This window comes from Cricetulus griseus, chromosome 2 (genome assembly GCF_003668045.3).
Source record: "Cricetulus griseus strain 17A/GY chromosome 2, alternate assembly CriGri-PICRH-1.0, whole genome shotgun sequence".
NCBI classification, from domain to species: Eukaryota; Metazoa; Chordata; class Mammalia; order Rodentia; family Cricetidae; genus Cricetulus; species Cricetulus griseus.
In genome coordinates, this window is record NC_048595.1 from 313,222,297 (window position 1) to 313,238,225 (window position 15,929).

Here is a 15,929-nt window from a genome sequence, read left to right on the forward strand (position 1 = left end):
GTTGAGTAGATGAATTGGAATATGGAGCCATTGTGTTCTTGTGACTAGCTTAGCAAACTATAGAAATATCTTTCTCCCATGATGCTATATATAGCCTTAAAAATTTAGACAACGGGCTGGAGAAATGGGTCAGTGGTTAAGCATACTCACTAATTTTTCAGAGGTCCTGAGTTCAATTCCTAGCAACCTCATTGGGTGACTCACAACAGGCTATAACTTCATTTTCAGGGGATCCCAACCCTCTTCTAGATATGATAGGCCTACACACACACACACACACACACACACACACACAAATAAAGACCCACAGAGACACATATGCATAAGATAATTTCTTTTAAATTTAGACAAAAGAAATGCATGAATCTGTAAAGATACATAAGAGGTGAGGGAGGGGTTCATAGTCACAAAGGGAAGAGTACCCAGCGTGCCTAGCCTCTGTGCATTTGTACAAAAAGAAGACAGATACTGTGTGAAGCTTATAAAAACAAACAAACAAACAAAAAAAACAAAAACAAAAAACCTCCTTAGAAACATGGCTGTGGTATACACTCCTGAACTGGTTGAACTGGTTCACTAATGTCACTTCTGTGTGGGAACTGCCTCTCCAATTCCTGCAAGTTCCCAGCATGTTTAAAGATATGTATAAAGAATTAGAAAGGTTGCTGGCATGCTTTGCCAGAGCACCATTAGCTATCGTTTTACTGTGTGTTGTCAAAGTGCTGTTCTTATTTTTAACCAAGTAAGATGAGTATATCTGTTTTTCTTTCCTTGAATTATTCTAATTGTTGAAGAACAACTAATTTTCATCATTCTATTTGGGCCAAACATGGCTGGTTAGAATCTTAAAAAGGAGAAGAATCTAATGTGGTAGATAAGATCTTGATGTCATTTTTAAAAACTCAAAAAAGAAATTACTTTTCATTTAAAGAGAATCTGCTTCCTGCTTAAGTGGCTAATATTTTAATTAAGTCGGGAGTGAAGTTTTCTGAGTGCCTCCTGATAAACTCCCTCTTTTATGTTGATGGTAATTAAACAGATCCCTGAGGACACTGTGGGCTCTGTGCAAGGCCCGTGCTAATTGTCAGACATGAGACACTGACCAGTTGGTTTGCTCTTGAATAGTCCACAGCATGCTGTCAGCGCGGCAGTTTTATTTTTATGTATTGTGAGCTGTTGTCAGGGCTAACTGGGTGCCATTGTGGCTGAAGATGTTGCACAAATTGAGGCAGATGGCTCAGATTCAGACACGTGTCATCCAAAGAGGGGAAAGGGGATTGGCCCTGCAAAGTGGGGTCACAGCAGGTCACAGACCTGCTCCACACTTGTTAGTGTTTTCAAAAGCTCATGTGCAGCAACTTTGTTTTTCTCCACTCATCCCTACAATCAGACTCCCTCCCCCCAAAATGTTCAGAACATGGTCCATGAGGGAGAGATGGAGGCATAGAAGGGGGTGCCAGTCTCCCTCCCAGCCTTGAGCCCCACTGTGCATGCAGAATGAAGTAGCAGGATTGACAGAAGTTCATTGTGCCTCCGGCAGCTTTTCAGTCGATTGCAATGTTAAAAGGCTAGTTTTGCTTTTAATTCCATGTAATTAGTAGGTTCTTCGTGTCTTGGAATTTAGTAATAGCACATTAGACCTCAACTTTCCTCTGTTGTATCCTAAAGCAAAAAGAAGGATCTAATGTTCTGAATATTAAATGGGGGTATTGGGTAGCACTTGGCTGTCATGTGACTTTGTCTCATGTCACCATTAACAGTACAGATTGAATCTAAGTATTTTTTACGTGAGTGACTTCACTGAAATGTAGGAAAAATTTTATTATGTACATAAAATTATCTAACTTCTTGCATAATCATTTTCAGATATGAGGAATTAAAATTCCAAGCTCTTTGAGAAAGGTACCTTTTCTTAATGTATTTTAAAAATAAAAATGTGGCAGCATATTTAAAACAGCTTGATAAATGTTAACTGTCAAGTGAATGTGTGTTTTTCTAAGTATGTCATAAGGAGACTGCCCTCATGGGTCTGCCATTCAAACCAATAAGTGAAATAGGCTTCCTTTTCTTGTTCTGTTTGTAAAATACACTAAAGTGGCCTGCATGTGGTAAGCATGGGCTGGACAGTTTGGTGATTTTTCTGAAGGATGCTTGACTTTAGGTGTGGAGCAGTAGGGAACCTTCAATCAAATATTTCATTTAAGAAACAGAGTTACTTTAAACCTATTTGGACATATGTTCTCTCCTCTTTTTCCCTCTCAGGATAAAAGGTCTCTCTTTTTTTTTTTTTCTTGCAGGTTTGCAGCTAAAACTGTGCACAGTGGGTCATTGATGCTAGTCACAGTGGAACTGAAAGAAGGCTCCACAGCCCAACTTATCATAAACACTGAGAAAACCCTGATTGGTTCTGTTCTGCTGCGGGAGCTGAAGCCTGTCCTGTCCCAGGGGTAACCTGCTTACATCTGGGCTTCAGGATCTGGCACACAACAAAAGTGCCTGGCACCCACTACTGCTGCCTTTCATTTATAATAATAGCCCTTCCATCTGGCAGCGGGGAAGAGCACACTCTTGACATTCTTGTCTCTGCTTTAGAATGCTGGTGTGTATCTATCGTGTATGCAATCCTTTCTTCTCTTCGCTTTGCTAACCAAAGAACATATATTTTACTGTCAGTTTTCTCAACTCCTGAATCCATGCAGCATTTTCTCCGCCCTCAGACTTCTTTTGGCCTCATCTTCCTTCTGGTTTTTGAAAATGATGGACGTGAATCAGACACTGAAAGTTCATGGAGAATCATCCTTCCTTCAAGCAGTAAGCAAAAATTAGCAAGGAAATCATCTAAACGTCCTCTCAGCTTGGTATATGAAAAGGAGAGAGCATGCTTTTTTTTTTTAATTAAATGCAAAAAAAAATGATCTCTGCCAAATTCCATTCTTTGAATTTCCTCATATTGTAATTAGTTATTGACAATTGTCATCATGAAGTTACTCCCGAATAATAAGATAAATAAACTAACATTTGCCTCTCCTGACCCTCACTGGCTGAACTTCTTTATTCCCAGGTATTTCCGGCCACACTGTGAAGACTCACAGGGCTTAGTTAATGAAAGAGACTGCTCCCAACAAGGTGACGTGTCTTGTTGGATTTGCTCTTCTCTTTCCTTCTTTGAGATGGATTTCACTGAGCAGCCTGCTCTGGCCTTACACTTGGAACCCTCTGCTCCTGAGTGCAGGAATGACTGGCATGCATTGGCACTGAACTCTCTAAACTGGATACCTTTACTAACTGTGCGACAGAGTGGTTAAAAGGTGCTTAGTAACAAAGCAAAAGCCTTGTGTGTAAAGTGAAGCTTCTCTTTCTGTGCAGTCTTAGAGATCTGATTACCATGTCTGCTACACCTGCTAAATAAACCCTGACTTTCATTTTCCCTTTAAAAGTCTTGGTGCCCAACTCTTATCAAATCTAACTAGTACATAATTGACTATGTGCTATTAAAACTGTATGGTCTATATAAATATATATATATATATATATATATTATATATATATATATATATATAAGCATCTTTCTATAGGTTGCTTATTTGCTAATTCTAATTTAGGCAAGTAACCATCTTTATCAAAATTGTTCTGTATGGATCAGGAAACTTTTCTAATGCTTTTGTGTTTTGTTTTTGTTGCTACTGTTGTTGAGACAAGCCCTGACTGGCCTGCAACTGATTGTGTAGACCAGGATGGCCTCAAGCTTGCCGTGATTCTCCTGCTTCCACCTCCCAAGCACTGGGCTTACAGATGTGCAGCAACATGCTTGGCTGATACACCTTTTTAAAAAACTGGTTGAGATTGTAGTGACCTTTTCTGACACAGGTGATGGTGTTTGGAGTAATAATAGCTCATTATTTCTCTTTAATTAGTGCCACAATGACAACAGTTCAGTTCCCTTCAGTTCTAGACATGCTCTCACTATGTGGATGACACTGGCTGGCCAGCTCCTCCTGGGCCCAAGTGATCTCCCACACCAGACTCCAAAGTAGCAAGGACTGTAAGCATGTGCCACCAAGCCTGCCAACAGTAATTCTTTTAATTTATCTGTATTACTTTTAGTTATATGTATTTGGGGGGGTGCATTTTGCCTTCAGAGGCCAAGAGGTATGGAATCTGCTGGGGCTGGAGCTGGGGGTGACCCTGAGCACTGATGTGGGTGCTGGGAGTTAAACTTGGTTCTCAGGAAGAGCAGTTTGTGTTCTTCCCTGCTGAGCTGTAGCTCCAGCCTAATGAGAATGAGTTTTGAAAGAAAACAGAAGTGGGGACATTGAAATGTGGAACACACACGAAAGTTAGAAAATGAATCATGTTAAAAAGAGCAAACAGGCTGTAGGGAAACTACACTTTTAAGCTTATGCAATGGTGAGAGTAAACAAGATGGTTAAAATTTCTATTCTTAGTCAGAAATACACCTGTAATCTTAGCAAAGCTGAGATGGGATGAGTGCAGTGAGTTCCAGGCCAAAAAAACAAAAACAAAAAGCCATAAATTTCTGATCTCAAAATAGAGCAATGACTCAGAGTGAAGAGAATGGTCATGTGTCACATAGCCACAGTGGTCCTGTAATATTTTGTCACCCAGTGACATCATACCCATATTATTTTGCATAAGAACATACTGTGTTTGCACAATGATAGAGCATTTCTCAGAACACATCTCTGTTGCTAAGCAACGCCTCCCATGTTGCTCTGGAAGCCCATGTTCTCTTCACTCTGAGACCTTGGGTGATGGACATAAACTAGAGTCACCTAGGAAGAGGAAACCTCAACTGATGAATTTCCTTCTTTGCATTGGCCTTGGAACATCTATGTGGGGTAATTTCTTGATTGATGTGGGAGGGCCCAGCTCACTGCATACAATGCCACCACTAGGCAGGTGACCCTGGGTTGTATAAAGAAATAAGCCAGTGAACATCGTCCCACAGTGTCTCTGCTTCAGTTCCTGCCCTGACTTCCCTTCATGGTAGACTGAGCAGGGCATGTCTGCCCAATAAACCCTCACCCTCCCAACCTGTGTTTTTGTCAGGGTTTCATCACAGCATAGAAAATAAACAATCACACAGTTTTTTTTAAATATATGTTAAGTCAATAAATGGTTGAATCAGTTGGTAGTGAAATGGTATTTTTCTGTAATGTAAATTGCCAGCTGAAGTGATTTTGTCATTGATAGTTTAATATTAAGATACTTTTCACATACACGAAATAAAAAATGACAGATCTCCCAAGCTTCTGGTTTTTTTTTTTTTTGTGTGTGTGTGTGTGTGTGTGTGTGACAGCTCCCAAGTCCTTACCACATATTCCCTTTAACTTGATCATAATTGTGATTACCTTTAAACTGTTCTATTAAGTAGAGTTAGTCAATGTTCAATGCTTAGTTGTAGCTGTGTTTTGTTTTTATTTTAATGATCACTTGGGGACATTTTATGTATGCCCATCTTGAAGAATGGCCCTCAGAGTGTAATTCATACTGAGTCTCATATGTCCTGACAATCTATTTCCTTTGTTTATTAGGAGGAGGAGAAGTGTCTTAATCCAGAAGGGATGGGAAACAGCATATTAGGTTTAGAAGCTGTGCACCCAACACCCTCCACCCGTAATCATCTGCAAACATAACTAGAGTAACTACCAAGTTTGCCTAACATGTTGCCTGTGCTTCCATTGTTGAGAATATACTCACTCTGTTCCAGAAAGGGTAATATTTCAGAATGCTGAGTAACAAATACAAAGGGGGTGGGGCTTGGACCAGCTGAAAGAAAACCTGTGGTCTTTCACCTTCTTGGTTCCTTCTTCACCATGCTGCTCATGCAGTGAACTTTGTTTAAAGGGAAGAAAATGCTTTGCACAAAAGACGGAGAAAGTAGGAGCCTCGTGACATGGCACAAAACTAACACTCCCGACTGTCTAAAGACTGCACTGAGCTTTGTCATAGATGTGGTCGGATATGCCATAGAGATCTTAATGCACACACATACACATGTACACATTTCTCCAAGAAACCAGGTGACTCAGCAGGTAGAGGTACTTGCCCTCAACCCTGATGACCTGAGTTTGACTCCACATAGTAGAAAGAAAGAACCAACTCCCCAAAGTTTGGTTCATCAGAACTGCACAAAGTGACACACATGTATGCATACCCACAGAAATGAATACATATAATTAAGAAAAAGAAACCAATAAACAGCAATAAAGAAATGGCACTAGAATGGGCAGTGGTGGTGGCACATGCCTTTAGTCCCAGCATTCAGGAGGCAGAGGTGGGTGGATCTCTGAGTTCTAGGCTTCCAGGTCTACAGAGTGAGTTCCAGAACAGCCAGGGCTACACAGAGAAACCCTGTCTTGGGAGGAAAAAGATGGAAAGAAATGGCACTAAGTGCCATCCCCAAGTTAAGTGAGCCCTAGTTTGCAGACATTTTCTTCAATGCTGACACTGAGACACCTTACTCAATCCTGGCACAGCTCTGCTCCATCGGGTGTGGCTGGTATTTGATGACTTCCTCATCACCTGAACCCTCTTCCTCACCCTCTGCCTTCCACCTCGACTTCCACTGCTGGGAAAGTCTCCATGGTTGCTTTCACTATTTTCCTGATTTGAAAGAAAAACAAGTTGTTGCATAGTAGTTTAGCTATAAGCTGAGGGTGAAACAGTCAGTAACAGAAAAGCCTGCTCTTGATGGACCTGAGGACTCTCTTGGGGCCTCCCAGTCACCATCCTTCCCGGTGTGTCTGTCTGTTCACTGCCAACTAAGCGCTTCACTATTTCGGGCACTTGCTTTTTGTTTTTGTGTGTGTGTGTGTGTGTGTGTGTGTGTGTGTGTGTGTGTGTGTGTGTTTCTTATTTTTTCCTTCTGCTACTGCGTTATGGAGTGAAGAGAATTCTATGATCTGACTACCGATCATTTGAACAATAAACTTGGAACAGCTGTGAAGGCTGAGGTGGCGTGAGGATTGCCAGGAGACAATGGAGCAACTGCCAGATAGCACCTGTGTCACAGGGTAAAAGGGATGAGGTGATCAGTGACAGGAGGTCTCAGCTGAGGTACTGATCTAGGTCCTCAAAATGGTATGGGGTTTAGGGGAGAAGATAGTTTTGGGTGTGGAATAAGAATACAATGTTCTCCATTGAGACTGTCTTAGAAGATGTTAAAAGCCTTTGTACAGAAAACATTGTTAACGTTCCTTTCTGTCTTTCCTACCCCCCCACACACATACACACACCTCATCCCCAGTGGCAGTTTAGAGGAGGTATCGGTGGCTATAATCCACTCTGCTCATAGTGGAAGCTAAATTCCTAACCCACTGAGCTGGAGGTGGAAGAACCAGGCCATCAGGGTTTGACTTTGCGCTGTAGACTGATTGTACATTCTTCTGTGGGCATGCTGTTTTCTGAGTCATTTTGTCTTTCTTTGTGGCACTGATTTTACATGGGTAGTCCCTTGAACATCTAATCACTAGCTGTGTGTGTGTGTGTATGTGTGTGCACGAGCACGCGCGCGCGTGCTAAAGAACCTAGACCCTTACCTGAGAGCATAGCTCAGTGGTAGAGCACCTGCTTAGCATGGGCAAAGCCACAAGTCAGTCCCCAGCATTACAAAAAACAAAACAAAACAAAAACAAACAAAAAAACTTGTCTCTAACCATAAGCTAAGACACTGTTTACAGCTTCGAGGAATAGACACATCAAAGGTCTAGATTTAAATACAAAGAAACCTTTCTGCTGGCTGTGCATAAAGCTCTGGATAGGCTCATTTATGTCAGACCTGAGACTGCATATGCCACACGGGTGATTGGAAGAACCTGCCAACGTCTTCACTGTTCACCAGCAGTGTGAGGTGGGATGGGATGGAGACTTTGCTACGGAGAAAGCACAGTGGTAAGAGGTGAGCTTCCTCAGATTGTATCTAGTGGGGCTCTGATTTTGCCCACTAGAACTGCAGCTTCTTGCCCTACTCTTTCAGAGCAGTGTGATGAGTGAGGACTCTGTTTCGTGTACGGCCCATCATCTCCATACACAACAGGAGAGAATTGTTAAGACAGCCTAACCAAGTCGCAAATACCAGCCACCCCTCTAAGGCTCCGGGAACTTCATGAATGAGGATGCAGGAAGTATGTAAGAGTCAGAAGACGGGGAGGAGGGCTACAAGATACCATTCTCTAGACTACATACCACAACTGCCATCATTAACTCACATCAACTGTAGTTACTGAGCTGGACCCACAAGACCAGCCCTATCAACACTCAATCAAGGAAGGTGGAGGGGCTCACAGGGTCCTACCCTTTACCTCTGAACCATTGGCTATTGATAGATTCTGGGTTAGGGCCAACTACTACTGTCTTTAGTTATGTCCCTTCTGCCAAACCCATCATGCTCCAATGGATAGTTTCAAACCTGAGGTCACACAGATGGCCCTAGTTAAACTCAGTAGTGGATCACAAGACAAAATGAATAGTCATCAACATGATAGATTTGCACAGATGAGAAGAGGGGAGGGGTGGACTAAGGTAGTAGGGAGGTAAGAATGGTGGGTATGCAAGAAGATATGTGGAACTGCAAAAAAAAAAAAAATGGTGGTGGTGGTGGTGGTGTTGAGACAGGGTCTCTATAATCCTGGTGTCCTTTGGGATGGATGGAGATTTTATACACACACACACACACACACACACACACACACACACAACACACACACACATTGGTTTTTGAGACAGAGTTTCTCTGTGTAACAGCCCTGGCTGTCCTGGAACTCACTCTGTAGACCAGGCTAACCTCAAATTCCCAGAGATCTGCCTGCTTCTGTCTCCTAAAGTGTTGAGATTAAAGACGTGTACCACCACCACCTGGCTTTTTTTTTTTTTTTAATTAAAATGATGTACCCTACCCAAAAAAAAAAAAGAAAAGAAAAGGAAAAGGAAAAGAAAGAAAGAGAGAGAGAAAGAAAGAAAGAAAGGAAAAAGAAAAAAGGGCTCAAATTCTGCCATGGTAGAGCAGTGAAGAAAGAATGAATGAAGGTAGACCCCCCTCCGTCTAGCTCATACCCCACTTCTGATGAGCTCATTTCCTGTGTAAATTTATCTTTGGCTATGAACATTATGTGGTACAGGAGTATTCAGGAAACAGTGCTGCCAGGGGTGGGGGTAGGCTGCTGGAGAAGGTGGGAGAACCCAATACCCTCCCCTTCCGTTTAAGTTTTGAGCTCTTTACAAATGTAGCTAGTGGGAAGGGCCTCTTGGTGGCATCACGCAAAACCACCATCCCTCCCAAGGTGCTCTTTCCATGACCCCAGCATCTTCAGTTTTGGCTCAGACTTCATCAGAACTCCACAGCCTAAAATAAAAATATTTTGTAAACAAAGTTATGGACAGCTCAGATTTCTAATTGAAAGTAATCATGATTTCTATGTGGTGCTGTAATTACCTAAAAAAATGTTATTTGATGATTAAGATTCTGGAGTGAATTGTGTTCTTTGGGCCTTCGCTCCGTTCCCCCATCAGGGACTTGGTTTCAGCGGAGTGCAGCTGTTGGAGTTGATTTACAGAGCTGCGGCTGTGGCTGGTCATAAATAAATCCTCTTATATAGTTGTTATGAACACCTGTTAGATCATCTGTCAGCAAAGGGCTGTTCACATTTATCATGGTGCGGTAGTTATTTTACCCCAATCCATTTCCAACTGACTCAGCCTCCATTGCAGGGTTGCTATTACCACACCATAATCGCTCGTTCCCACTCCATGTTACAACTTGCAGATAAAAGATTTCACTACTTGGCCAAATTTCATAAATAAAGGAGCAGTTCAGTGCAGTAAAAGTTTATTTTTGTCATCATTTGTCACCCCATTATTCTATAAATCAAGTGGAATAGCACTGTTGCCAGCTCAGGCGTTGCTGTCAGCCTTAGGCATGGAAATGGCCCGTTTCGTTTCTTCCTTTTAGATGAGGTGACATGTCTTTCAGACTTAACTGGCTTATGGCTTTGTTTCACCCATTTTATTTTATTACTCCTTCAGAAAAATCCTTGGGGAGCAGAAAGACTTAAGGAGTGAAATGGAAACAGAAAACAGAATTGAGCATGCTGCTTAGCCAAGTGATGGACATCCCACCTCCTCCCATCATTAGAAACTTGACCAGAACCCACTCCCACACTGAGTGGCTGGGTGCAGATTCATTTCACGAGCTTAAAGGGGGAGTATAGTCTCCACTTTGGAAAGGCCATTACAACGTAGAGTTACAGGTATTGAAACAGCGTGTATGTCCTTGGAGAGCTCTTGATTTGACAGGTTTTATGCAAAAAAAATAAAAAATAAAAATAAGACAGGTGTGTTTTCCAAAATGCGTGAGAGGCTTTGGAATGAATGGTCCTACCCCTGGAGGCCTGTCAGCCTTGGTGCCCTGGAGGAAGTCGGGATTTACTAGCAAGTTGCAAGCTCAACCTCAGGCCTCTGTTTGAGGAGGGCAATGTCCCTTGGCTAAAGAGGACAGAAAGAGCTAGAAGGATGTGGATATGATAGAAAAGAGTTTATAGTTGAGACTTCTGAGTTGGTTCTAATTCCAGGTACAGTCTCCATAGTCATTATGTAGCCCATAAATTCAATAGAGTGTTTTACTGATACTATAAAAATGACAGGAGGGGGGTTTTATGTTGGAAGTTTCGTTAGTTGCTCTTCCTGTTTTATGTTGGAGTTCTCAGGCCATTATGTCATTAAACTCCTTGGAGTCTGAAGGGCTTGGGGGCCCCCATTTCTTTCCTTCTGCACATTTGACCAGGACAAATGTTAGCCAGGGCTTGGCACAGGTCACCATACACCTAGAGCCAGTGTCTCTGGAGCCTGGAGGCTGAGGCTGTTCGAAGCTGTTGTTCCACAAGAAGGAGCTGTACAGATATGCAGCACACGGCAGAAGGGTCTAGAGTCAGGAGGGAAACTTCAGGCAGTGGACTCTGGTTGCCCACATTCATCCTAGCGAGAGTCCTTCACTCAGGAGGAGGTCTACAGGAAGCTGGAGCCTGGGGGCTCTGCATTGACAGAGCAGAGGCTGGACCATTGGATTCTTCACTGACGTGCTGGCCATTACCCACTCTGAGTCTCTAATAAAGTTTCAAGCAGATTCAAAGTTGGAAGCTTAGGGAGCTCATTTTTAGCTGCTGGGTTTGAGAGGAAGTGCCACTCAGACCTGGTTCTTTCTTTCCTGTCTGGAAGGAGCAAAGGACACTTCTGCTCCCGGAAACTTGCTCCCTCCAGATGTTCATTCCAGAATTTCCACATGGAAGCAGCAACTCCTAATTCTCTGGCCAGAGTGCATCAGGCCTTAATCTAAAGCCTCCCATCCAGCCAGCTGTCTGGCATTTGCTATTATAGGGCACCCACAGAGAAATGAGGCTGTGGCTTTACCGCTGTACCCTGGGTGACAACTTGATTTTCTGCTTTCACTGCAGGCGGCAGCAGCCCAACATGATGGGGCTGTTAATTTGTGCATTTCATGGTGTCTGTCAGGGGGGCTGGGGGAGGAGGACTTCAGGGGGAAGGGAATGGAGCATGTCCCAGTCGAGGAAGCACCTGTCTGCATTGACGGCACAGAGCACTTCTTATTAGCGTGCAGGTCTCTAAATGCAGCCCTGGATGACAGCCTGGCATCCCAGCACCCACACACTGTGACAGGCGCCGGCAGCCGGTCCCATTGTTTGCCCTTGATGAGCATGTCATTAATGGAAATGGAAGAAAGTGAGGGCCACATCAGTATTCAAATAGCCTCTATTCTCTCTGCCATTTACCCGGCTGGCTCAGCCTGCCGCAGATTCCCTTCTGCGTGCTCCTCTTAGACTTCTCTTTTTAAACAGATTTATTCCCATCGCATACAAATCCTTTCCATGTTGTTCCTGGTTTCTTCCAATCCTGTGTTTACACCCACCTCTTTAGACTGGATTTAGGGAGATCAAAGGAGATTTGGGTTCTAGTGTCTTGCAAAGGTCTAATTAGCAAATGCATGCTCTTTGCAGCCAAGAAAATTCGAGTTGCAGCTCTTGAAATCCATGTGCCTCCTGAGGCCTAAGTCCCCATCCTAAAGGCTCCCACTGCCCTGGCCACGTCTCACGAATATGGGAGGCTCCTTTAGCACAGCTTGAGTAGAAGGCAGGTGTTCCCCTTCCGGAGCATAGGAAGTTAAGGAAAGTGTCCAGTAGCACACTTTGATTGGAAAACACGGTTGTTTACAGCCTCGTAGAGAGTGGCTGGATCCTGAATACATGTTTCTGTCCCTCAGCCCCTGTGTTGCTCTGTTTGCTTAATGATGTAATTAGTGCTCAGAGGGAGGATATTGACTCAGCCAGCAGTTACCACACTTTGTGCATTTCCAGGCCGGCCCTGCTGCCCACTTGGCTTTACATCACCTGGGTTCATACTCTCAGCTGTGTCCCTCACCTTCCTCCCGTACTCCTCAGACACTCCTCCTTAGCCCAACTCTGTTCACATGCCACACAATCTAGTTTCCCAGCAGTGTCCCCTACCTGGTGTTAATCTGCCAGCAGTGTCCCCTCCCCAGTGTCTATCTGTCAGTGCCTTCAGCTCTGACTCCCCAAGACACCAGGCATCCTAAACTGATCCATTGCTGACTGCCTGGAAATGGACCTCGGGGCTGAGGTCTCAGTTCCACCAGGCCCCCTCCTTAGCCTAGCTGGGGATGAGGACAGTCATTCTTACTCAGCTCCTTTCTCCTTTACACTTTGTGTTGCAATGAAGCCGCCAGAGGCGCCATGCTGAGGTATGGCATCCAAGGAGGGGTTACTATCCAGTGGTCTCATGCCCCCCTGTAGTGTATCTAAAGGACCTAAGAACAGATTCTCACATGTTTATCTGACAGAATCCCCCAACCGTTCTCCAGGAGAAGCCGAGAGGTGTGATTACAGTTTAGAAAGTCAAGTCATAAATCAGGTTTTTTTTAATTTTTTCTATTCACATGCTCTGCAGCAGCAGGAATCCACAGAGGGTAATTTAAAAGGAAAAAAAGGCTGAGAAGAAAGCAGGGGAAAGCACCACTTTAGCGTTAGTGCTGGTGATGGAAAACAAATTTCACATTTGATTAATTATTAAGGGGTCCTTTTTAATAAAATATAGAGTGTTTTATCTCTCTGTAGTCGTTAGCATGACCCAGGACCCCTGTTTTGGAGGTGAACAAAAAGCTATTGAAGTATAACAATAAATTTTGTCCTCAAGGGTTTTTGCAGAAGTGGCCACAGGGCCATCCTGACAGATTTAAGGCAGAAATCACTGAATGTGTCAAATGCAGTGGCTTCCCCTTTCGAGTCACTGTTACCAGCCTCACCAAATATGCAAATAGGGCAGAACCATTGACCTAGCAAGAAGCTGAGCATCTGTGCTAGAGTTGCTTCTCTCCTTTATCCAGGAGATGATTTCCCTAAAAATGCCCTTTCAGAGCTTAGTGTTCTTGATAGCTTGCTGATCTCAAAAGCAAAAGGTTGTCTAGGAATTTTATTCACTAAACACAGCACTTTGAAAGCCCCACACAGTCCTTCCTGTGACTTTTTATTTGAATTTTAATGGGACTGTCGAGGTTTATGGGGAAATATCCTGTTGGAAAGGATTAGGTTTCTACTTCTTTTTTGACTTCAAGCTCTATTATAGAGCTATAGTCCTGGAAACAGCTTGGTTTTGGCACAAATATAGACAGACCAATGGAATTGAATTGAAAACCCTGATATTAACCCACATACCTACGAACACCTGATTTTTTTACAAAGAAGCTAAAGTTATACAATGGAATAAAGAAAGTTTCTTCAACAAATGGTGCTGGCATAACTGGATGCTGGCATGTAGAAGACTACAGATAGATCCATGTCTACCGCCATGCACAAAACTTAAGTCCAAATGGATCAAAGACCTCAACATAAATCCAGCCACACTGAAGCTATTAGAAGAGAAAGTGGGAAGTACCTTTGAATGAATTGGTACAGGAGACAGCTTCCTGAACATAACACCAGTAGCACAGACACTGAGATCAACAATTAATAAATGGGACGTCCTGAAACTGAAAAGCTTCTGTAAGGCAAAGAACACAGTCAGTAAGACAAAACGGCAGCTCACAGAATGGGAAAAGATATTCACCAACCCCACATCTGACAGAGGGCTGATCTCCAAAATCTATAAAGAACTCAAAAAGCTAGTTTCCAAAACACCAAATAATCCAATTAAAAATGGGGTACAGAACTAAATAGACAATTCTCAATAGAGGAATCTAAAATGGCTGAAAGACACATAAGAAAGTGTTCAGCATCCTTAGACATCAGGGAAATGCAAATCAAAACAACTCTGAGATACCATCTTACTCCTGTCAGAATGACTAAAATCAAGAGCACCAATAACAGTTTATGCTGGAGAGGATGTGGAGAAAGGGGGACACTCCTCCACTGCTGGCTGGTGAGAGTGCCAACTTGTACAGCCACTTTGGAAATCAGTATGGCGACTCCTCAGGAAAATGGGAATCAGTCTACCACGAGATCCAGCAATTCCGCTCTTAGGCATATACCCAAAAGAAGCACATTCATACAACTAGGACATCTGTTCAACGATGTTCATAGCAGCACTATTTTAATAGCCAGAACCTGGAAGCAACCTAGGTGTTCCTCAACTGAAGAATGGATAGAGAAAATGTGGTATATTTACACAATGGAGTACTACTCAGCAGAAAGAAAAGGAATCTTGAAATTCACAGGCAAATGGATGAGCTAGAAGAAACCATTCTGAGCGAGGTACCCGTCACAAAAAGACAAAAATGGTATATACTCACTCATATATGGGTTTTAGACATTGAGTAAAGGATTACCAGCCTACAATCCACACTGACAAAGAAACTAGGAAACAAGGAGGACCCTAAGAGAGACATGCATGGTCCCCCAGAGAAGGGGAAAGGGACAAGATCTCCTGAGCAAATTGGGAGCATGGGGACAGGGGAGAGGGAGCTAGGAGAATGAGAAGGGGAAAAGAGGAGGGGTGAGGAGGACATGAGGGAACAGGAAGGTTGAGTCGGGGAGAAGAATAGAGGAGAGCAAGATAAGAGATACCATAATAGAGGGAGCCATTATAGGTTTAAAGAGAAATTAGGCACTAGGGATGTCTGGAGATCTACAAGGATGACACCAACTAACAACCTAAGCAACAGAGGAGAGGCTACCTTAAATGCCCTCCCCTGATAATGAGATTGATGACTAACTTATATGTCATCCTAGAGTCTTCACCCAGCAGCTGATGGAAGTAGAAGCAGACACCCACAGATAAACACTGAACTGAACTGGAATCCAATTGCAGAGAGGGAGGAGTGATAAGCAAAGGGGTCGAGACCAGGCTGGTGAAACCCACAGAAACAACTGACCTGAATAAGGGGGAGCTCTTGGCCCCCAGACTGATCACTGGGAACCAGCATGGAACTGATCCAGACCCCATGAATGTGGATGTCAGTGAGGAGGCCTTGGCAATCTTTGGGGCCTCTTGTAGTAGATCAGTACTTATCCCTAGCATAGGGATGGACTTTGGGAGCCCATTTCACATAGAGGGATACTCCCTCAGCCTAGACACACGGGGGATATCCCAAAGGATATGACAGACTCTGAAGATCCCACATGAAAGGCCTTACCCTCTCCCTAAGGAGCAGAAAGGGTATGGGATAGGTAGGGTGTTAGTGGGAGGCAGGGGAGGAGGGGAGGTAACGGGACCTAGGATTGACATGTAAAACAATCTTATTTCTCATTTAAATAAAAAAATGGAAAAAATAAAATAAAAATTATAGTTTATGCCTGGCAGTGGCTGCTCATTTCTTTAATTCCAGCACTCAGGAGGCAGAGTTAGGCACATCTCTGTGAGTTCCAATCCAGCCTGAGTTACAGAGT

General features: G+C 43.4%; 1 protein-coding gene across 1 annotated transcript in view; it reads left to right on the plus strand.

Annotated features, from left to right (window-relative positions):
• Ap3b1 (adaptor related protein complex 3 subunit beta 1) overlaps positions 1-3,032 on the plus strand; it is a 211,795-nt gene extending 208,763 nt beyond the window's left edge. Inside the window, exon 27 of the mRNA XM_027401711.2 lies at positions 2,298-3,032. Coding sequence (XP_027257512.1) covers positions 2,298-2,451 — 154 coding nt within the window. The 3' untranslated portion in view covers positions 2,452-3,032. The remainder of the gene's footprint in view (positions 1-2,297) is intronic.
• Positions 3,033-15,929: the final 12,897 nt, after the last annotated feature.